Source organism: Phoca vitulina, unplaced genomic scaffold (assembly GCF_004348235.1).
Source record: "Phoca vitulina isolate PV1807 unplaced genomic scaffold, GSC_HSeal_1.0 scaffold40, whole genome shotgun sequence".
Taxonomy (NCBI): Eukaryota; Metazoa; Chordata; class Mammalia; order Carnivora; family Phocidae; genus Phoca; species Phoca vitulina.
In genome coordinates, this window is record NW_022589743.1 from 8,641,347 (window position 1) to 8,665,605 (window position 24,259).

Sequence of the window (24,259 nt, forward strand, 5' to 3'; positions counted from 1 at the left end):
CTCTGCCCTCCAGAAATTAACATCCTTGTGGGCAAAAAGACAGACATATAAAGAATTCATTTTCATGTTGTGAAAAGTGTAAGACTTCTGAGGAAGCAGGCTTCATGCTAGTACTTTTTATTCCTACTTAATAAAAATATGATTTTTGTGGCAAGTGCTTTTAAATATGCTTTAGACAATATAATCTGTATTCAGTCAACACATCTTTAATTATCTCATTTTGTAAAGCTGAAGAGCCCTTTTAGGTGATCATTTACCCCATCCCAGAATCGCCATACATATTGTTGAAACCCACCCAGATAACAGAGCCTCAGATAGGAGTTTAACAGAATGGCTAAATTCTCCGAAGTCAGATTTGGGTCCGGATCCAGGCACTAACAGTTTTATGACCTGAAGTAAGTTATTTTACCTCTCTCGGTATTAGTTTCCTCAGATATAACATGAGGATGATAAGTATAACTTTTTCTCTTCTTCAAAATAAGGTTCTAAAAGACAGTTAAGTCCACTGATTCACAAGTCCAAGATGGCACCACTAGAAATAGTATTGTAGAGTTGATGAGAGAACTATAAAGGTTGATGGCACGTTTGGTGTTTATCCCATAATTTTTCACTATAATTGAAAGTTTCGACTTTATAGCACTCACTCTCAAGTGGCTTTTGCACTTACACATTACGGAGTTGATGATACTTGGATAGAACATGTCAAGACTATAGAGATGGTGGGGGAGGGAACCTCTCAAAGTCCCATCCAGTTTTGTGATTTTAGAATGTTCAGTTCTTGGGGTGCCTGGGTGGCTCAGTTGGTTAGGCGACTGCTTTTGGCTCGGGTCATGATCTTGGAGTCCCAGGATCGAGTCCCACATCAAGCTCCCTGCTCAGCAGGGAGTCTGCTTCTCCCTCTGAACCTCCCCCCTCTCGTGCTCTCTCTCTCAAATAATAAATAAAATCTTTTAAAAATAGTAGAATGTCCAATTCTTCTCTGATAAAAGAATATGTACATTCATGTGCTTATATTTTTAGTGTAGTCCACTTAACTTTAATAGAAAAATAACATTAGAATAAGTATAAAATTAGTTGAAATTTTGCTTCAAATCATTTTAGTTTTTTTAAGTTTTCAAATTTGGTAATTAAGAAAAATGTACTTAATCAGATGTTTATTAAACTTATTGGATAAAAAAGTGAAACATGTGAACATTACAAACTAAAGTAGCTTCTATATTTAATGCACCTGTATTCATAAGTGAGAATTTAAGGTGGAAACTGGCAGTGGTCTTGCAAAGTTGTTTCTAATTAAATTTAGTTTTCATTAATCTATATTCAGACAGTCTTTTGATCACTACTGACCTATTTAAAGTAGCATGAAAATATATATGTATTGCTTGTCTTCTGTATTTTAGAAAGCCAACCTCTTTAGTTTGGAGAAGTTGTATTTACAGGGGAAGTCATAGTCATGGCTTCATCTTGAAATACTCTCTTCTTGCTTGAGGATGATTTAGAATGACACTAACTAATGGCTGTAACAAACCGCCACCTTTCAGTGGCTTAATGCTCGCATACCAGTTAATGCAGACCTTCCTGGTTGATGAGTGGCTTTTCTTTTCTTGGGCTGGTGACTTTGGTACCCCAGCTCCTCCTAGCTCATGGCTCCGCATTCCCTAGGTCCTCAGAGTCCTCTGCCTTCAGTTAGCAGATGAGGAGTAAGAGTAGGAGAAGGCACTCCAGTTTCTTAAAAACCCCTGGCCCGCAAGAGATAAGCATCAATTCTCACACCTTCCACTGGCAGGAACTAGCCACATGCTCACATAAGGATCGCTGGGACAGGTAGTCTCCAGGCAGCTGCCTCCTGGTAACAACTCTGTGATATGGACGGGAGAACATAAAGTTTGGTGGGCCCTGCCAAAGGGGACATGAGAATGTACGAATATACCAACTTGAAAATTCTGTGTTTATTAGTATCTAATAGTCCAGTGTATAAGTACCAGTGGGACATGTTCTTTGGGGCCTTCTGTATTCTTTAATCCTATCACAGTGAAAAACAGCATCAATTTTTAAGAGTTGCCCAAAGCTGTAATCTGTGACTGTAGGACAATTTCTTTGTATCAGCTCTGGACCTGGGATGTTTTAGCTTTGTACAGTAATTGACAGCAATCTAAACCTGTGTATATGATTTAAAGGATATAATTTATATTTTTCTCAGGAATCTTCAGTGTTCATCTTTTACAAGTCTAGTGACAGCAGTTTTTTCCAATATTATGCATAAGTAATATATGACTATAGCTTTAGATTCTTATAATAATGTGATATCTGAGATGTGAAGGTTTTTTAACTGGATTTTTCAATTTTTCAAAAGATATGTATTTTTATATAAATTGCCATAAATATGTAGCAAAAAGAAATTTGTCTTAAAGACCATAAATATTTGGATGGAATCCTGCTAATATTTGGTCAGAGTCCCAGTGGATTTCCAAATGTTTAATTACAAAATACTGGAACTGTTTTGTGATATTTACAAAGCTAATTACTAAGAAATATCCATTTTGATTTTAGGGATGTATTTCCAAAATTATGTAAGAGGGAACTCCTTATCTGTCAGTGGTAACAAACAGCTTGTAATTTTCTCTTAAATATGTTTTGGAATGGATTCTTCATATTACTAATTCCTAGTCATTCTCATAACCAGTGTCTGGCAAGATTACGCGCTGCCTCACCAAGGTTTGGTGACTTTTTGATAATTTTATTGACACGGTTCACTTTCTGTTCTTACCTTCTAATTTGTTTTCAATTGGGATTCTTTTTTAAGTATAAATCTTTTATTGTTATTACTACTTGCACTTTATGGCCAGTTGTAAAATTTTCCAGTAATTCCAAGATACTGATGTCAGAAGCAGATTGAATTAACATATATTACTTGTCTTTATTTTCTTGTTCATATGAATATTACATGCATAGGATTATCCCCCACCCCCACAAAAAAAGGACATTGCAAGTTAATTACTTAGTCTCATTATTTTGCGACCTTATCTTCAACATGATAAAATTATATATGAAATCTTGCTAAATTCACAATGATATATAAATAGTGTCATTTACAATGGAGTTTAACAGAAGAACCTCTTTCATCATTACAGATGGTTATTAAGAATGAATTTCTTCAAAGCTAGTGCACTTTTTGTCTTTAAACCACTTTTCTCTCAAAGGCTGTCCTAAATTTTTATTTTAAAATAAAGCATTTTGCATGCTAGGAGGTAAGAAACATAAGGAGGGTAATTATAATGGGATTTAAACAATTCACTTACATTTCTTTGCCAATAAAATAAAGCATGTTCTGTTAGGGCTCTTTTTTATAAGCCCTAAAATATGTCTTTCAATTTACTAATATTATAAAAGAAAAAAACACAACACTGTCATCTTCCTAGATCGAATATTTCTGTTTCCCAACAACAGATTTGGCCGTCACTCAGGGGCAAGTAGTATTATGCTTTTTAGATTTTCAGATATATCTGAACTGCTGTTGATTGCTCCCCAAATCAGGTCAGATGCACTCTCCGCAGGAACATTTGCCAGAGGTAGTGTATGTTCAAATGGAAGATTTTTACGTTCCATAGTCAGTCTCATTTATTCTCCAGACCTCTAAATTTTTCATACTAAGTAGGAGCATCTCACTTCATGAACCATGGGGTCTTTATTAATTAAACAGAGTCAACAGGGCTGATTTATTCTCTCTTCTCAGTTGAGCTACCAAGCACACAAATCAGAGAGGAAGTATCTCTAATACTAGAATGTTCTCCAAGCCAGTAAAGCTGGGATTATCTCATCATACCGATTATGTCAAAGCTCTTTAGGCACAATGCTCACCAGGACATAAAATTGAATGGTCTACACACAGCTGGCCCTGTTCCAGCATCATAGGAAGAATTCCAGGTTTTTCTTGCAATAATCACAAAGTTCTGATTATCAAAAACAAAAACAAAAAAACTAGCCATGATCACTTATTGAATATCTACTCTTTGCCAGGCACTTCACATGCACTACCTGAGTTTTAGAAGCTTTGGTTTTTGTTTGTACGAAAGACCTAGGTGTGAAATATGTACTTGAAGCATAGAAACCTTATCCCTTTGTTGGTTGTTTTGTTGTTGTTGTTCTTGTTTTCCTAGTAAGTAGCTGTTGTAATTGCACGTTTGGTGTTGGGGTGTGTGTTTTTTAAACAGATAGCAAGAAGTATATTGTGAACATAAGCTTAATTAATATTTTATGATGTAACTTTTGTATTTGGGAAAAGATCAGATGTAGATTTGTTGATTTAAAAAAGCTCTTAATGAAGTTTCCTGGCAAGGATGACCTTCTAGTGGAACTTTCTCATAGTCATTGTTCAGAGTCAGTAACTACATTTCTTCCTTAGACATTTTGCTTTTGCTTAGGTTACATTATAAATTTAATGGAATGTCCATATCTAACAGTTATAATAGTTTAAGCATAAGAATGTTATTTTTTTTTTTTAAGATTTTATTTATTTGACAGAGAGAGACACAGCGAGAGAGGGAACACAAGCAGGGGGAGTGGGAGAGGGAGAAGCAGGCTTCCCGCTGAGCAGGGAGCCCAATGTGGGGCTCGATCCCAGGACCCTGGGATCATGACCTGAGCCGAAGGCAGACGCTTAACGACTGAGCAACCCAGGCGCCCCAAGAATATTATTTTTCAGAAAGTCTGCTAGGAAAGCGTGCACCTGAAACTTGTCCCCGAGGTGATGGTTCCTGTTTGCCTTCCTTCCCACACTCCCTAACTTGGGGACATTGTTGGGGAGGGAGCATTTATAATAATTTAAAGTCTCTTCTTTGGACTAAGATATTATAAATGTGCTGGTAAACATCAAAGTAAATACACCAATATTTTAAAATTAGCAAAACTGTCTCATCAAGTTTTTCCTTTTGGTTTTAAACAGGTGCTTTGTACAGAATGAGTGTCCTCATTTCACCTTGCAGCAGCATCCTGGCCCTCTTATCTTACACTCATTAGTATTTCTTTAAAACCACTTTCAATTTAGGCAGACTTCCAGCTTTCCCTAACCCCCCCACCTGCCCCCAAGACCTTGAAATGAAGTTAACCTGTGCAGAATCCAATGCTTTAGTAAGTTTAGCCTCCATAATAAATTCCATTAAACCATAAACCATTTTAAAGAGATAATAGTAATGTGGATTACTGTCAAGAGAAGAACCACACTCTGTACTTTTGAAATTACGAAGATGTTTGAGCCTTGCCACCTTCACCTTGATTCTTAAAACAACTTGAATTTGTTTACGCCATCATGAAGCTTTCAATGATCTTCCATGGAAAGATGAATTTTAATATTTAAACTGAGGAGTTGAACAATTTGTATTGGGGGATATGCATAGAATTTGGGATATAGGGTCAAAAATAAACCAAATCACCACTGACAGTGAAACTGCCTATTTGTACTAAGTCCAGCATTGTCAGTTATTGTCCTCAACAGCCAATAAAGTTAAGTGCATTTTTGTGATAGTTCCCAAATTGTGCTCTGTGGAATACTAGTCCCGTGTGTGCCGACAGGGGCGTGTTAGTTGGAATAATACTGCAAACTGCTGGTGAGTCATAGAACATGTTAATATAGTTAAGGCTTAGGGAAATCCTGCAGTAAAGAAACCCATTTAGCTTTATTTAACCTAATGAATCTCAAACTTATTCAACCATAGAATTATCTTCTTTACATAAGTTACTAAAAACCCTTTAAAAACAGACTTTGGAAATGTTACTCTGTGACGTAGGAGAAACTTTTAGACCTCCCCCCCCCCCCCCATCTTATTTGATCCTCCTAAGTGCCAACCCATAGACAGACATGATGCTACTTTCCATGGTTGAGTCTGGATAGGATAGGGGTCAGAGAGACTGATCTAGATGGATGAGGGCAGTGGGGTAAGCCAGTGAAAGAAAGAGTATCCAGGAAGAAGAAACAAAATAGGTAAATTCACTGCCAAAAAAAAAAAGAAGAAGAAGAAACAAATCATCCTAATTCTGGCAGCTATCTGTCCAACACTCAGGAGCTGGGCAGATAGTGGTGGATTTAAGAGATTCATCCTGAGTGTTGGATACGAGGTCTGAGAAACACCATCCACCAGGGAGGGGCCCAGGTTGCGATGTTTCAGCACTCCCTGAACATGCCCTATACCTGTTGCACATCCTTCCCTACCTCTGCTTGTGTTCTTCCCTGAAATGCCTCGTCGTTCGTTCTTCACACATGTTAAGCACCATAAATTCAGACAAGAAACACAGTTCCTGCCCTCAAAGAGCTTCTTAACGAAGTAACTTCTTTCTTCTTTACTGAAGATAAACAGGCACTCATAATAGAGTGTAATAAGAGATAACATCAGGAGCACAGATTGGAGGAATTTTGAGGAAGATTGATTCTTTGGAATTAGTAAGAGTTAACTAGATAAGCAAAATGGGATGAAGGAAGACTGTAGCAGAGAAGAAAGTATTATTGAGGCAGGTAAAAAAAAAAAATCAAGGTATTTCATACTATGGAAGTATGTATTTGATCCAGAAGGCATGGGTTGGCACTGAATTTTTAGCAGGCGAGCAACAGTGTCTGATTTGTCATTTAGAAAGATCTCTTGGCTGGAGTAGAGATTGAATTAACAAAGAACCAGAACAGGCAGAGAGACAAGCATTTTCCGTGACCCAGGCTATAGCACTAGAAGAGGAGAGGAAGTAAAAGACCCCACAGATGTTTCAGCAAGACAGTCCCAGGACTTGCTGACTGAATGTTGGGTAAGGAAAAGCAAGGAGTCAAAGATCACACGTTCTCCTACATTCCTTTTTACCAAAGAAGAAAGAAAGAAATGGGTTTGGTTGAACCTTAAAACCTATCCAAGACTTTTTAAAACTATTGGATGGAGTTCCAGTTGCTTCCTGTCACAAGGAGCTCTGCTGTAGGGAGGAAGCAGTGTCCCTGGGATCAGGACGTGTGCGGATGGGTAGAAGGACAGGCAATCTTTCAGATTATAATTGCATTCCTTGTTCTTCTCAAGTCACGTAACACAGACGACGTCCTGGATCCATCCTGTGATGAGTGCACTGAACCTGTCCTGCTCAGATGAGAATGAAGAGGATTGTTCCAGAGAACTTCCCGATCAGAAGAGCTGATGGTCTTCCGTAGGAAGCTGAGCTCCACGGTCTTCTAACATCTCATTCTACGTGGATGACTCCCAACATGCAATGGTCTAAAATAGGAGCAAAACACACACTACTTACTGAAGTTCTGAAATAGAGACTCTAGAGTTAGGCTACTTTTGTAAAAAAAATTTTTTTTTTTGCTTGTGATGAGCATTTTTTTGTTTTATTGAAGTGTAATTAACATATAGTGTTATATTTGTTTCAGGTGTACAATATAGTGATTCAACAATTCTGTCCACTACTCCGTGCTCATCATGATGAGGGTACTCTTAATCCCTTTTATCTATTTCGTCCATCCCCCCACCCACCTCCCCTCTGGCAACCACCCTCTTGTTATCTGTATTCAAGAGTCTGTTTTTTTTGTTCTGTCTCTTTTTTTCCTTTGTTCATTTGGTTTGTTTCTTAAATTCCATGTATGAGTGAGAGCATATGGTATGATGAAACTTTTTGATATAACTGTATACATTTATAAGATCAGTTGCCACTACAGTAGTTCTTTAAGAATTGTCTAGTTGCATTTTTTGAAATCACATATAATTAGATTTTATAATATGTATATTTTTTCATATACAATTAGATTTGTAATTTTATATATAGTTCTTTATAGAGTATCAGATACCACGGTTTTTATAATTAAGACTTACTGGAAAATTATATGAACACAGTGAAGCACTTCATTTATTTGATAAGTCACTAACCTTTTATATTATCATCTTAGGAAAGTGATCTGAGCAAGCTTTTGGGGTTTCTTAAGGATCACATTTGGACAACTATTTCATAGGCTACGGAATATAGTTTACACACGTATGGGGCTTGCTCATTTACTAAATGCTTCTCAGACCCTGTTTTATTTAAACCACACAACATGCCTGTGAGACAGATCCTGTGGGTATTTTTATTCTTGTTTTTCGTTAGGGCAATAGTGGTTCAGAATTGAAGCACCTTGTCCCGGGGCTGAGTCACACCTGTCTTCTGATTCCGCGTCCAGCCCCCTTTCCACTGCACCCTGCTCTCCCTGCAGAGGGAGTTCACAGCCCAGCACACAGGCCACCGCTGTTCTGCTGATACAGCTGAGCTCCACAGTTCTGCGCTCCAGTGGCCACGGAGATCCAGGGGCACCTCTTCACTCAGACAGGACCCCCCACATAACCCCACTGTTTGCCTATAAACCCCTCACCCCCAAACATTCACCACGTCAGGGCACAGCTCCGTGATGCCCTTCCAACAGGCTTCTTTGAGCAGCTCACATTTTTCTACAGTAAAGGGACTGGCTCCCATCAGGGGTCTGCCCTGCTTAGGCTGCCCTTGCCAGAGGGAACATTTGTGGGCTGCTAATGAGAAGAGGAGCATCTGGAATCTCCTCTGCTATCGGGACTCCTCCGTGAACTCTCCTGCTGTGAGTTCAAGACTGGCCTCATGATTGCTGATATCACCCTCCAAACTGATCACACTTTTCATCTTAAGCTATTTTATTGTAAGGATGCCACCAGACAGTTCCTGGAAGGAAGGAGCCATTGACTTGGAGGGTTAAATGTTTTCTCTCAGTTTAGTGATTTAAACCTGGGGCTGGGGATTGGGGCGGAGTGGGGAGGAAGTCATTTTAAATGTCCTGGGCATTAGTTAGGTACCAACTGAATGATAAAAAGGGATTTAATCATATCCAATATTATGATATTGTTAGGTAATATACTTAGGAAGAAAGTGAGTAAGAATCATTAATTAATCAGAATACCCTGTTCCCAGACCATGCCTGGTAAGACCAAGAAGTTACTGTTTTTCACCGTGGTCTCTTCTCACCACTCCCTCCCTCCTCCTCCTCCTCGTCCTCTTCACTCTCTCCCCACCTCTGAAAAACAATTAGGAGAAAGGAACCCCAACCTTGAGAATCATGTGATTCAGTCATTTTCAAACATCTTTTGGAGAAAAAGACTCATTTTTCAAATGAATTCTTAGGCAGAATCCTAATATATGTAACAGATTTTTTTTTTTTTTAATATTGCTGCTCTACTTGAAACGAGAGAAGCCTGAGGCACAATTAAAGGAGCCCCCAGCACAGCTGTGCAAACCTAGAGCTCCTTAGAATACAGTGTAAGAATCCTCAATTGTAACCATTTTATAGATGAGTCAACTGAGATCGTAAGAGGTCACAGAGTGAGTTAGTGGCCAGGTCAAGATGGGACCTAGATCCTAAAGTGTCCTAGTCTACTAAGTTTCATATGGCACATAATATAGATGTATATTGTAAATATAGGTCTATGTTGTGCTCCCAGATTCACTCCTGAATATATATATAGGATTTATAATTTACATCTTGAATAATAGCATAAAGTCAAATCCAGACTGATAGGCAGTCATTAGCCCTGAGAAAAGTTTCAGAATGGCTGAAGAAAACTCGTGCTTCTCCTGACAGCTATGTGAATATTAGCAAGCTGCAGGGAGACAAGTTTTGAGAGAAGTCCCTGAGGGAGCTCTTTCCTTGTGTCCCCCAGAGGTGAGTGAGATTCTCAAACACCTGAAGTTACTTTTATAAGTTAGTGTCTATAATTGTGAAAGTACAGGCTTTTGGTTGTTGCTAAATTAATGGTATGAAATTTCCCTCCCCCTACTAGGAGTGTTTTTCTAATTTGTTTCTAAGAAAACACAGAGGAGACGCTAGAGTCACTTGAAATCAAGGTCCTCAGGCATGCATTTTAGTGACAGACACCTCATATGTTAACTTTGCTGTTTTGTGCCACTTTCTTCCTTACTTCCTCATGGAATACCTCATGGAAAAGGCCTATGAAAATTGTAATGATATTCTTTGTTGAGCATTTTGTGCCATACATTGCGATGGGCAGTTTGCATAGATTACTTCCTTATCTTCTTACAACAACCCCATGAGGTAGAAACTATAATCATCCCCATTTTGTAAAGAAGAAATTTAGGATTGGAGACAGTTGCTAATCTTTGCCTAAGGGTCACAGGGCACCTACATGTGGAAGGTAGAGTTCAAGGCAGGTGTGGCGCAGCCCATTCTCTTAAACCACTCTGCAGAGCTGCTCAGATCCATCGTGTGTGACACTGGGGGGCAGAGCTAGGTCTGTGGGTCAGTTCTTCAAAGGGGCAGATTCCAGTTCTGTGCCACCAGGAACGTTCTGGGAGTTAGGGCTCATCGGGAAAGAATTCCCCTGGAGGAAGTGAAAGCACTATCCCAGGAAGCATTCAATCTGAACTCCTTATGGGAATGGTACTGCGGAGGTTCAGGGTCTGAATTGGCACATCTGAGATTTCTTCCTCTTTATGCTTCTATGACCTCCAAACCAACAGATAAATGCTCCCAAGAGACACTCAAAGAAATATGGTGGGGACCCATTAAGAATCCTTATCCAATGCAAATAGAACCCCCAGGTTATTTTTTGGTGAGTTGATGTTTATCTAGCCAGTCTTTCTTTAATATAAATCAACCCTATTGATGTGATAAACTTCTCTGTTGACCCACTGGCTCAGATTCTAGGGTTAGAAAATCTCAGTGCTCTTATGTCCTTCCACCTCACCTCGTGAAAGAGTGACCAGGGTTGGTCATCCTTACTCCTTTATTCTCAGGGTACTTACTGAGCACCAATAATATGCCAAGCACAGTGTGAAGCACTATAGCAAAGTAGGACAAAATAACCATTTCCTGGGTCCTCTTATTCTTGGTTGAAAAGTAAAAAGCTTCTCAGGTGGCCAGAGTTGGAACAGCTTTTTAACTTCCAGATGTTAAAAATAATCTATTTCCATTGAAAAATCAAGTAGTATGGAATTGTATAAAGTGAGAAAAATAGCTCATCTCACTTTCCAGAGGTAGTCATCACAAATATTTTGATGAGTATTTTTACTCATTGTTTACTGTTAAGCAGCTTGCTCTTGACATAATTCATTGTGGTCACTTTTTCATGTCAATACATAGATTGTTCTGTTTCAAATGTCTGTGTAAAATAACACTACCCAGATAACTCATAGTTTCTGCAGCTATCATACTGTTGATGAACCCTTAAGCTGTTACAAGTTGTCTTCTGTTACAATGTCACAGTAAACATTCTTACATTCATTAAATTCTTTTCTTCACATATACATGCACTCTTGAGCCAGTAGGTCTATGGTGGGAATACATTCATAAAAGCAAATTGCTCTGTCAAAGGTTTGTTCATTTTATTTTTTGGTAGATATTCAAAAATTCTCCTCCAATAAAATGGGACCAATTTACACCACCACCAATGGTGTATGAGAGTTTGTTTTCAATATATTATAGGACTTTTTATAGTGCAAAGATTGCCAATAACTTTTCTGATTGTTTTTGTCCTTAGAAGAGTAATCCTCTTTTTATCATTGTCTAAGGACCTGAATTTTTTTCACCATTAGGTTTTAGTTGTCCCTTAGCAGCAGAGAATGCCTTGCTTATATAGGGGAGTCTGGCAACGACTACTTCACTGTCTGTTGAACACATCATTACTCTTCTCTTTTTATTGACATTTCCTACTTTATATATAATGGTGGTGAAAACCCACTCTTAATGAGCTAACTTGGGTGAGAGCCCTTAGTAAAGCGCAAAACACAATGCAAACACATCTGCAAGTTCTTTAAGCCTCGGTTTCCCCATCTGTATATGGAGGAGGGTAATCCCCTGACTCTTCTCAAACCAGTTCAACTCATCGACCATTTCCTGAGCACCTGCCAAATGCCAGACAAGATGCAAGGTCTTGAAGTTACCACACCAAATAGTTCTGATTCCCAAACCAAGAAACCCATAATCTAAAACCTTTTTCCTTTCTTTCCTTTTTCCTCAAAAACCTTTTATTTTTCCTTAAAGGAGTAAGAAGTCAGGGATTTGTTTAGTAAGAACCCCTGAAGCGAGGCCCTTTATCACTCTCTCAAATTCGAATAATTCCAAAATAATATTAACACCCCTTGACTAGAAATGAAAGAGAAACATACTGTGAGAAGGGGCTCTACAATAATAAATGCTAAGCAGCTGTAAAAATACAGAATCAAATGATACCTCCATAAAGTGTTTGCAAAATTAGAAAATATTATCCTTTTTTCTGGGGGGAAATGGATATTTTTATTTTCTCTGCTAAAGTGAACTGCAACTTTCAGAGGCCAACAAACTTCAATTTTACCAACCACAGAACAGAAAGAACTGAACTACCATTAAAACAACTTATTGCACGTAGCTTTTGAGGAGATGAACTTTAAACAGAATATGCCCATGGGAACTTAACTTGAGAAATAAAATACCTGAGGTGTTTTAACCACAACTCTCCAGATGTGGTATTACTGTGCCTGCATGATGATTATCTAAATGTTACATGAAATTCTGTATGTGCTTTCTTCATATGTCTTTATGTCTAACTAATACTACTTTCATTAATTTTTTTTAAGTTTAATTTTTTACTTTCAGGGGTTGGGATAGTTTGAGGGAAAGTGCAATCAGATTAATAGCTCTCACTGCACCCCCCCACCCCCCATTCTCACATCACTAAATTATTCTCTATTACTTCACTGTTTATTTCTTCTCCATTACTTACCAGTTTGTAATGATTTATTTATCGTCTTCCTTATTAACAATGGGAGTAAGCTCCATGAAGGCAGGGATTTATTTGTCTTGTTCATACTGTAGGAAGGATCTAGCACCATCAAAGAGGATCTCACATATTACCTGTCACATAGTAGGTGTTCGATACATACTTGCCAAATTGAATGTGTAATGTACTATCCATAACCAAGGCTTAGTCCCCAGTTTAACTTTCATGCATTTGTATTCATTTATTCACTTAAACACTTAACAAGTGCCAGATACTTTGCTAAGTACAAGAGATGCAATGCAAGACAGGCATGATCCTAGCCCCCATGTGATTATATTTTATACAAAGGAAGTTCAACTGAAATTAACCAAAGGTTTTCCCATTTATTTTCTTTCTCCCTCTTCTTGATCACATATTTGAATTTCTGGGCCATTTAATGTTCTTGCCTCAAGAAAGGGGTGTGAGATCAGCATATGCTCTTTTGAGTTTCAAAAGTCTGGTTCCTTAGGAAACTGGAAAGGAGTTGTGATTCAGATCAAAAGTTTGTGGGTGTATACGAGGAAGAAGAGCAAGGCTTTCCTACTCTCTATCTAGGAAATAATTCCCGTGGCTGTGGGAGGGAAGAAAGAACAAAAATGTTGGTGGGGCTCAGAGAAAGGGGCCTGGGCCTCACTTCCTGGGCCACTTTCTGGGAGCAGCAAAACCCCAATTATATTTGTTAGTTTTGAGAGCAGAGGAGACCCATTCCTCACTGTCCCTAGGATGGAAATGACTGCATCTAGTGTCTATGTGGATGGGGCCTTGGACAACTTCAGTGAGCTTCCTCCAGCCCAGTGTGGTCCAGCGTGGAAGATCAAATTGGTTTCTGTGAAGAGTAGCAGAAACCCCACAGGACCTGAGTGAGGACTTTTTCCATTCAATCCACACGCCTTTCAGTGAAACTCAGTTCGGACAGTGACATCAAGCCATCCAAACCCAGAGTGCCTTGGCACTAGCTAAACCTCCTGGAATCTAGCAATGACTCCAAAGAACAGAGGGAACTGCAAGTTGGCTGAGATTAGTGTTGTTCAAGGTCATTAATTCCCTACTCCTGATGTGTTCTTCCTCATGGAGGAAGCTCCTTTAGAGTAACACTCTTGGCCTTCCTCTGCCTCTGCCCTCTCAGGCAATGACTTCTATGCTTGGTGAGTTTGGAACAAAAAATAAGACAGGTACTGTTTCTAGAACATTTCTTAAAAACATTGCCTTTCCTGTGTTCTATGCAAACACTGCCTATCTGTTTTTCAGATCTTTCTCTTTTATTACCTGGATAACAGCAATGTAGACACTATGCCTTCCTGCCTCTCTGGCATACCCGTCCCGGTCAATATGCCCACCATATTTCTGCAGAATTATCTTTCTGAAGCCCATATTTGATTCTATTGCTCCCCCTTCTACTCTTAGTAGTTCCCTAGCACCTGGCATTATCTGACCCTTTCCACTTTCTCTCCAGCCTCATTTCCTCATCAGATTCCTTCCTATCCTTCAAGACACATTTTCTATTCACCGATTCCTTGAAGATTTTGGCACATGCTGCCTCCCCCATGCCCAGCACTGGTACTCTATCAATGTCCAGACATGCACTGGGTTACTGCATTTATTTACTAATTTATTTTTACCCAGTGTGCTGGGTTACTGAGTCTTAAAGGCTTGAAATCTGATCCTACCCATGCTCTTTTTTTTTTTAAAGATTTTATTTATTTATTCATTTGCCAGAGAGAGAGAGCACACAAGCAGGGGGAGGGGCAGAGGGAGAAGCAGACTCCCAGCTGAGCAGGGAGCCCGATGCAGGGCTTGATCCCAGGACCCCAGGATCATGACCCGAGTCAAAGGCAGATGCTCAACCAACTGAGCCACCCAGGTGTCCCTCTACCCACGCTCTTGTGCTTGCTCTCTCCATGTGGTAACAAAAATCAGAACTCTGGTTAAAGCCAACTAGTCTCTCTCACTGCGGCTATCCCACCCAACACCAGCAGCTAGGGGGATCAATCAGCCTTTTAATAAAGCCTTTATTACACTGTATTTGCAATTAATTTGGGCAGCAAACAGAGGCATGTATCTTGCCTACTAGACTTGGAGCCCTGTAAGTCAAAGTCCATATGTTATTTTTTTATCCCTCACACAAGGCATGGTACAGTAATCAATAAATGATTACAGAAGACATTTTTAAAGTAACTTATTGTTGGGGCACCTGGGTGGCTCAGTCAGTTAAGTGGCTGACTCTTGATTTTTGTTCAGGTCATGATCCCAGGATCAAGGGATTAAGCCCCGCATCAGGCTCTGCCCTCAGTGGGGAGTCTGCTGAAGATTCTCTCTCCCTCTCTCTCTTTCTCTCTCTTTAAAATAAATAAATAAATCTTTTTTAAAAAGTAATTTATTGTTCTCAAAAACCCGTTTAGCTGTTTCCTGCTTCTAGCAGAGAAAGACAAAGTGAATGAAAAAGAAAATGAGGTGGGAGTTTAAACCTGTCTACACTTGCTAGTTCTACTAATGTTAGAACAACATAATGTATATTGCTGAAGGAGAAAGTGTATGCTGCCTATATTTGGCCATAAAACTCGCAGTATGATTGCAGTGGAAGGATTGTAAAGCACATACTCAGACATTGTCGATTTGCCCAAGGTTTTGAAAAAACACAACAGAATGATTTGGGCATGGAAGGGTAGAAAAAGCCTAAAAGCAAAATACAAGATTGGTGCATTTCAAGGCAACAGCATTCGAACTTCTGCTCTTACAGGTTAATTAATCATGTTGCTGAAGAATTGATTTGGCACAAGGGAGCTATGTGTTGCCACAGTACTCTGAAAGTGCAGAAATTATCCCATCTATAACTAAGCCCACCGGAATTGCTCAACTGTTGCTGTTTCACAATGGAGAAATCCATCCATCAAAATACAGGAAGGGAAAACAGGAGGACAAAACAAATTGAGTGGATAGTAGGCTTATTACCTTGGCATATAGACAGTCCAGGTCAAGTATTAATCTGAAATGGAATATGAAACGATGTTGGTGGGGAGGTCCTATATCTATATGCTGAGCACTTTTACCATCTGGGGAAGTAATCCATGCCTTTAATCTAATGGCAGATGATTTATTTTTGTGTGGGGATCACATGAGTTGTATCTAGTTTTGTGAACCCCACAAATAATAAATAAAAGGCTGGCCCCAAATTAAATGCATGGATTACTTCCCTCAATGGTAAAAGTGCTCCATTAAAGGAAAATCTGAAGGAAATAGGGCGTGTGCGTGTGTGTGTGCACGCGTGTGTGTGTGTGTACATGCCTTCTGTGCATATATGTACCACATCTACACACATATACACACTTTGGAGGAATATGAAATGTTTAATAGACCAAAGTCTGCAAAATTTCAAGAATATGACCAAACTGGTGGTCCTTACTCAGCAATGGATCTCCTGCTATGAATCATAGATGATGAGAAATCTGTGAAATAATCTGTTTTCTCAATGTTGTCAAGATTGTTCATTGATTATATTCCTTCTGTTTCTTTGAGTAGCATATTCTTGACTAGTATTTCACCAGACTTAAGTCTCTTCCCATTATAAGACTTGCCATTATTTTATGTATCACTAAAAATGAAAAAAAAAAAGAGGCATTTAAAATATGATACAGTACTTCGAATTTTTTTCTTATGGCCCCTTGAAGTAAATCTAAGAGCTGTTTGAACATAGATTTTTATCATGTATATAAAGAAAGGAAAGTGAAACACAAATAAATTGTGATATTCCTTAAACTTCTGGATATTCAGAATGGAACTCTTCTGAATCTCTTTTTTGTATCCACATAATTTTCACAATAATATCCTCTCCACCATCAAAATGGAGCATTTCTTGAAGGAATGGTCCACTCCTGTCTCTAGGATGTTTCTCCCTAGTCTTTGACATCTATTCTGCCGTTTTGATGGTGACATTTTTTTAATCTTTTCAAAAGGATTTAATAGAAGATTTTTAGACAGCAATCAAGATGCACATTCCTTCCTCAAATAGTCCTTAAATGCTTTATTCACTGAAAAGTGAATATGTAATGGTTCATCGATGCCATAGGAGAAACAACCGAGCTCATGCATGCACGGGCAAAGACAACTATATCATTATGGTTGCCTGGCCAACGGAAACTGCAAGACATCATTGATCATAAGACACATCTTGTAATATGTTCGGTTCCCCTGAGATGAGGATTTCTGTGAATTAAGGAGGAAAAAACAGGGGCGCCTGGGTGGCTCAGTCCGTTAAGTGGCTGCCTTCGGCTCGGGTTGTGATCCTGGGGTCTTGGGATCGAGCCCCATGTCCGGCTCCCTGCTCAGCAGAGAGCCTGTTTCTCCCTCTCCATCTGCCTGCCACTCTGCCTCCTTGTGCTCTTTCTCTCTCTCTCTGTCAAATAAATAAATAAAATCTTTAAAAAAAAAAAAAAAAGGAGGAAAAAACAATAGGGACATAGAGAAATAAGATAAACACAAAAGGAGAGAGGGACACCCACACAAGGGTGTGATGTCAAGCAATCGAGGGCACGTAGGCTCAGCCCCACAGGTGAGCTCTGGAGGCGGTGTAGGTCCTATCTCAGCTGTACAAGTCAGAGGCCAGGAAGTGCACAGTGTTTATACCCCTGCACCATCAGTCATTGGTTAAGCACGGGAGGCCTAGGAGGAAGATGTACATTTCCAGGCACTTCTAGTCTGTGTAGAAAAAGTACTTTCCTGCATCTCCAACAAAGAGATGCAGGTGCTGGGTGTCAGGAGTGAAAGCCCGCAGGGCTAATGTTCACGAGACTGGTAGAGGGATCCGAGAGCACCGACAATGTCTGTTACACATCCCAGTTTCAAAGACATTTCAATGAAAAATGGGTGTCTTAGAATCAATGAAATGTATTAAGTTAAGGATCAAATTTCCTTGTTCCTGGATCATCCCAACCTTAAAATTGAGTTAAAGATGAAATTCCTTAACAAATTAAAACAAAATGGCCTCTTGAAAAAATTATTTAATTCAATCAGAATGATTTTAAAAGCTATTCCTAAAAATGTTAACAGAAAATACTTGAAGGAGATCAAGTAATTTGTACCCCCACATTGACGGGAGTCAAATGTCTAAATGATCCAGGGTAGATAATTCTGTATTATTTGCTCTGTGAAGTGAATTTTTAAGGCTGCAGACAATCCAAACTCCCTCAATAGTCTTTTCCAGTGCTTTCTTTCCTTCCAATATCAAAGAAATTGGAAACAAACTTCCCAACCTGTGATACAAGGCTTCCCTAGGATAATTGATTACTTACTTAAGAACTTAAGATATGATTTTTTCAAAAAAGTATTTTTAATACACAATAATACTCTGTTAGTGAGGATACATGACATTAATATTCTCAAATATTCTCAGGGTAGATAAATCACTATATAAATCACTATAAACTTCCTGGAAAACATTCTTGGAATATCTGCTGAGAACCTTAAAAATACTCGTATTTTTTGACCCTGTAGTTCTACTACTGTGAATTTATCCTTACAAATGATCACAATTGGGGCGCCTGGGTGGCTCAGTCAATTAAGCATCTGCCTTCAGCTCAGGTCATGATCCCAGGGTCCTGGGATCAAGCCCTGCATCAGGCTTCTGGGTCCCTGCTCAGCGGGAAGCCTGCTTCTCCCTCTCCCACTCCCCTTGCTTGTGTTCCCTCTCTCACTGACTCTCTCTCTGTCAAATAAATAAAATCTTAAAAAAAAAAATCACAATTTTAGACAAAAAATCTTGTATTGAAAGGTTTCCTGAAGCATTATTTAAAATAGTAATAGGAGGGGCGGAGCAAGATGGCGGAGGAGTAGGAGACCTGGATTTCGTCCGGTCTCAGGAATTCAGCTGGATAGGGATCAAACCATTCTGAACACCTACAAACTCAACAGGAGATCGAAGAAAAGAATAGCAACAACTCTCTGAACAGAAAAGCGACCACTTTCTGGAAGGTAGGATATGCGGAGAAGTGAATCCGAGGCGATATTCAGGAGGATAGACGGTGGGGGGAGGGGGGCCTCCGTCAGCTGCTTCTGGCAAGTGATAGAGCCACGGAGCACAAAACGGAACTTTTAGAAGTCTGCTCCACTGAGGGACGTGCCCCAGTGGCTAAGTGGGGGGTGGAACCCTCATGGGACAGTGTGGTCTCAGGACCCTCGGGGTCACAGAAAGACCGTGGGTGCCTGAGTGCGGCAGAGCTCCCAGGTATCGGAGCGGGGAAGCGGGCTGCAGAGACGGAGCTGAGGCGCGGGCTCTCAGCTTAGGGTTGCCATAAACCGTGATCCGCCGCACAGTCGGGCCACTGCTCCTCCAGCAGGGACCCAACGAGTGGCAGATCTGGGGAGACTCCCCTTCCTCCCCTGGGAGGAGCGGCGCGGGAGCGCACCGCAGGGATCTGCTGGGTTTGGAGACTCCACACGGGGTCGGGTGCCAGAGATAGAAACGCGCGGTCACAGGCCGGGTGAGCACGGAGTGTGGCCGGAGACCAGGGAGACGGGAGTGACTGACTGCTTTTCTCTGGGGGCGCACTGAGGAGCGGGGCCCCCAAGTTCTCGGTTCCTCCGGGCGGAGATTGGGAGGCTGCCATTTTCACTCTCCTTCTCCAAAGCTGTACGGAAAGCTTGCAGGGAACAAAAGCTCCCGACAGCAAACCCAAGCAGATTACTTAGCCCGGACCGGGCAAGGGCGGGGCAATTCCGCCTCCGGCAAAGACATTTGGGAACCGCGGCAACAGGCCCCTCCCCCAGAAGATCAGCGAGAACAGCCAGCCAAGACCAAGTTTACCGATCAGTGAGAACGGCAGAACTCCAGCGCTAGGGGAATACTGCATATAGAATTCATGGCTTTTTTACCATGATTCTGTAGTCTTTCAAAGTTAATTTTTTTTTAACTGTCTTTTTTTTTTTTCTGAATTTTTCTTTTTCCCTTTTTCAATGACATCTTATCAATCCCTTTTATAAAAAACATTCTTAATTTTCATTTTTAGAGTCATATTCTATCCCTTCATAGTAGTTACTCTTATTTTTGGCATATATATATATAAGTTGTTCTCTCTTTAAAATTTTGAGATACAGTTTCTTCTAACAGATCAAAATATACCCTACATCTCTAGTGTATGGCTTTGTTCTAGTCTCCTGCCTAATCACAATCTCTCCCTTTTTTTTTCTTTTTTTTTTAAATCCTCTTCTTTCTTTTTTCAAACAACTTCTTATCAATTCCTTTTATAAAAGTTTTTATAATTTTCATCTTTACAGTCATATCCCATCCCTTCATCATATCAACCCTTATTTTTGCACATATATAAGTTTGCACATATATAATTTTGAGAGGCACTTTCTTCTAACAGACCAAAATACACCCAAAATCTAATGTGTGGCACTGATCTATGCACCAGCCTGATCATATTTGATCATATTCTGTTTTTTTTGTTGTTGTTCTGTTTTTGTTTGCTTTTATCTTTTTCTTTTTTTGTTTTTTTTTTTCTTATTTCTTTCTTTCCCTTTATTTTCCCACGGCTTCAGGTCTTTTCTGATTTGTTTAGAGTATATTTTCTGGGGACATTGTTACCGTGTTAGCATTTTGTTCTCTCATTCATCTGTTCTCCTCTGGACAAAATGACAAGACCGAAAAAATCACCTCAACAAAAAGAACAAGAGGTAGTACTGACTGCCAGGAACCTACTCAATACGGACATTAGTATGATGTCGGACCTAGAATTCAGAATCATGATTTTAAAGATACTAGCTGGGCTTGAAAAAAGCATGGAAGTTATTAGAGAAACCCTTTCTGGAGAAGTAAAAGAACTAAAATCTTATCAAGTCCAAATCAAAAAGGCTATTAATGAGGTGCAATAAAAAATGGGGGCGCTAACTGCTAGGATAAATGAGGTAGAAGAGTAAATCAGTGATATAGAAGACCAAATGATGGAAAATAAAGAAGCTGAGAAAAGGAGAGATAAACAACTACTGGATCACGAGGGCAGAATTCGAGAGATAAGCGATACCATAAGACGAAACAACATTAGAATAATTGGGATCCCAGAAGAAGAAGAAAGAGAGAGGGGCAGAAGGTATATTGGAGCAAATTATAGCAGAGAACTTCCCTAATTTGGGGAAGAAAACAGGCATCAAAATCCAGGAGGCACAGAGAACCCCTCTCAAAATCAATAAAAATAGGTCAACACCCCGACATCTAATAGTAAAACTTACGAGTCTCAGAGACAGAAAATCCTGAAAGCAGCTCGGGAGAAGAGATATGTAACCTACAATGGTAGAAACATTAGATTGGCAACAGACCTATCCACAGAGACCTGGCAGGCCAGAAAGGACTGGCATGATATATCCAGAGCACTAAACGAGAAAAATATACAGCCAAGAATACTATATCCAGCTAGGCTGTCATTGAAAATAGAAGGACAGATAAAAAGCTTCCAGGACAAACAGAAACTAAAGGAATTTGCAAACACGAAACCAGCCCTACAAGAAATATTGAAAGGGGTCCTCTAAGCAAAGAGAGAGCCTAAAACAACATAGACCAGAAAGGAACACAGACAATATACAGTAACAGTCACCTTACAGGCAATACAATGGCACTAAATTCCTATCTTTCAATAGTTATCCTGAATGTGAATGGACTAAATGCCCCAATCAAAAGACACAGGCTATCAGATTGGATTAAAAAACAAGACCCATCGATATGCTGTCTGCAAGAGACTCATTTTAGACCCAAAGACACCCCCAGATTGAAAGTGAGGGGGTGGAAAACCATTTACCATGCTAATGGACACCAAAAGAAAGCTGGGGTGGCAATCCTTATAGCAGACAAATTAGATTTTAAACCAAAGACTGTAATAAGAGATGAGGAAGGACACTATATCCTACTTAAAGGGTCTATCCAACAAGAAGATCTAACAATTGTAAATATCTATGCCCCTAACATGGGAGCAGCCAATTATATAAGACAATTAATAACAAAAGCAAAGAAACACATCAACAATACAATAATAGTGGGGGACTTTAACACCCCCCTCACTGAAATGGACAGATCATCTAAGCAAAAGATCAACAAGGAAATAAAGACTTTAAATGACACACTGGACCAAATGGACTTCACAGACATATTCAGAACATTCCATCCCAAAGCAAAGGAATACACATTCTTCTCTAGTGCCCATGGAACATTCTGCAGAATAGATCACATCCTAGGTCACAAATCAGGTCCCCACCAGTACCAAAAGATTGGGATTATTCCCTGCCTATTTTCAGACCACAATGCTTTGAAACTAGAACTCAATCACAAGAGGAAAGTCAGAAAGAACTCAAATACATGGAGGCTAAAGAGCATCCTACTAAAGAATGAATGGGTCAACCTGGAAATTAAAGAAGAATTAAAAAAATTCATGGAAACCAATGAAAATGAAAACACAACTGTTCAAAATCTTTGGGATGCAGCAAAGGCAGTCCTAAGAGGAAAGTATATAGCAATACAAGACTTTCTCAAGAAACAAGAAAGGTCTCAAACACAACCTAACCCTACACCTAAAGGAGCTAGAGAAAAAACAACAAATAAAGCCTAAACCCAGCAGGAGAAGAGAAATAATAAAGATCAGAGCAGAAATCCATGAAATAGAAACCAAAAGAACAGTAGAACAGATCAACGAAGCTAGGAGCTGGTTCTTTGAAAGAATTAATAAGATTGATAAACCCCTGGCCAGACTTATCAAAAAGAAAAGAGAAAGGACCCAAATCAACAAAATCATGAATGAAAGAGGAGAGATCACAACCAACCAAAGAAATACAATTATAAGAACATATTATGAGCAACTCTATGCCAGCAAATTAGATAACCTGGAAGAAATGGATGCATTCCTAGAGATGTATCAACTACCAAAACTGAACCAGGAAGAAATAGAAAACCTGAACAGACCTATCACCACTAGGGAAATTGAAGCAGTCATCAAAAATCTGCCAAAAAACAAAAGCCCAGGGCCAGATGGCTTCCCAGGGGAATTCTACCAAATATTTAAAGAAAAATTAATACCTATTCTTCTGAAACTGTTCCAAAAATAGAAATGGAAGGAAAACTTCCAAACTCATTTTATGAGGCCACCATTACCTTGATCCCCAAACCAGAAAAAGACCCCATGCAAAAGGAGAATTACAGACCAATATCCTTGATGAACATGGATGCAAAAATTCTCACCAAAATACTAGCCAATAGGATCCAACAGTACATTCAAAGGATTATTCACCACGACCAAGTGGGATTTCTCCCTGGGCTGCAAGGTTGGTTCAACATCCGCAAATCAATCAATGTGCTACAATACATTAACAAAAGAAAGAACAAGAATCATATGATCCTCTCAATAGATGCAGAAAAAGCATTTGACAAAGTACAGCATCCTTTCTTGATCAAAACTCTTCAGAGTATAGGGATAGAGGGTACATACCTCAATATCATAAAAGCCATCTATGAAAAACCTACAGCGAATATCATTCTCAATGGGGAAAAACTGAGAGCTTTCCCCCTAAGGTCAGGAATGTGACAGGGATGTCCACTATCACCACTGCTATTCAACATAGTACTAGAAGTCCTAGCCACAGCAATCAGACAACAAAAAGAAATCAAAGGCATCCAAATCAGCAAAGAAGAAGTCAAACTCTCACTCTTTGCAGACAATATGATACTTTATGTGGAAAACCCAAGAGACTCCACCCCAAAACTGCTAGAACTCATACAGGAATTCAGTAAAGTGGCAGGATATAAAATCAATGCACAGAAATCAGTGGCATTCCTATACACCAAGACAGAAGAAAGAGAAATTAAGGAGTCGATCCCAATTACAATTGCACCCAAAACCATAAGATACCTAGGAATAAATCTAACCAAAGAGGCAAAGGATCTGTACTCAGAAAACCATAAAATACTCACGAAACAAATTGAGGAAGACACAAAGAAATGGAAAAACGTTCCATGCTCATGGATTGGAAGAACAAATATTGTGAAGATGTCAATGCTACCTAGAGCAATCTACACATTCAATGCAATCCCCATTAAAATACCATCCACTTTTTTCAAAGAAATGGAACAAATAATCCTAAAATTTGTATGGAACCAGAAAAGACCCCAAATAGCCAGAGGAATGTTGAAAAAGAAAAGCAAAGCTGGCGGCATCACAATTCCGAACTTCCAGCTCTATTACAAAGCTGTCATCATCAAGACAGTATGGTACTGGCACAAAAACAGACACATAGATCAATGGAACAGAATAGAGAGCCCAGAAATGGACCCTCAACTCTATGGTCAACTCGTCTTTGAGAAAGCTGGAAAGAATGTCCAATGGAAAAAAGACAGTCTCTTCAACAATGGTGTTGGGAAAATTGGACAGCCACATGCAGAAGAATGAAACTGGACCATTTCCTTACACCACACACAAAAATAGACTCCAAATGGTTGAAAGACCTCAATGTGAGACAGG

General features: G+C 39.5%; 1 protein-coding gene across 4 annotated transcripts in view; it reads left to right on the forward strand.

The window, feature by feature from the left end:
- Positions 1-24,259, forward strand: part of STXBP4 (syntaxin binding protein 4) — a 222,109-nt gene that overhangs the window by 163,831 nt on the left and 34,019 nt on the right. For 3 of the 4 annotated variants that reach the window (XM_032429268.1, XM_032429266.1, XM_032429267.1), the window contains one exon: positions 7,044-7,341. The exons of the other annotated variant lie outside the window; for it this stretch is intronic. In XM_032429268.1, coding sequence (XP_032285159.1) covers positions 7,044-7,158 — 115 coding nt within the window. In that variant the 3' untranslated portion in view covers positions 7,159-7,341. Of the gene's footprint in view, positions 1-7,043; positions 7,342-24,259 lie in introns of those variants that run through there. 4 annotated transcript variants of the gene reach the window in all.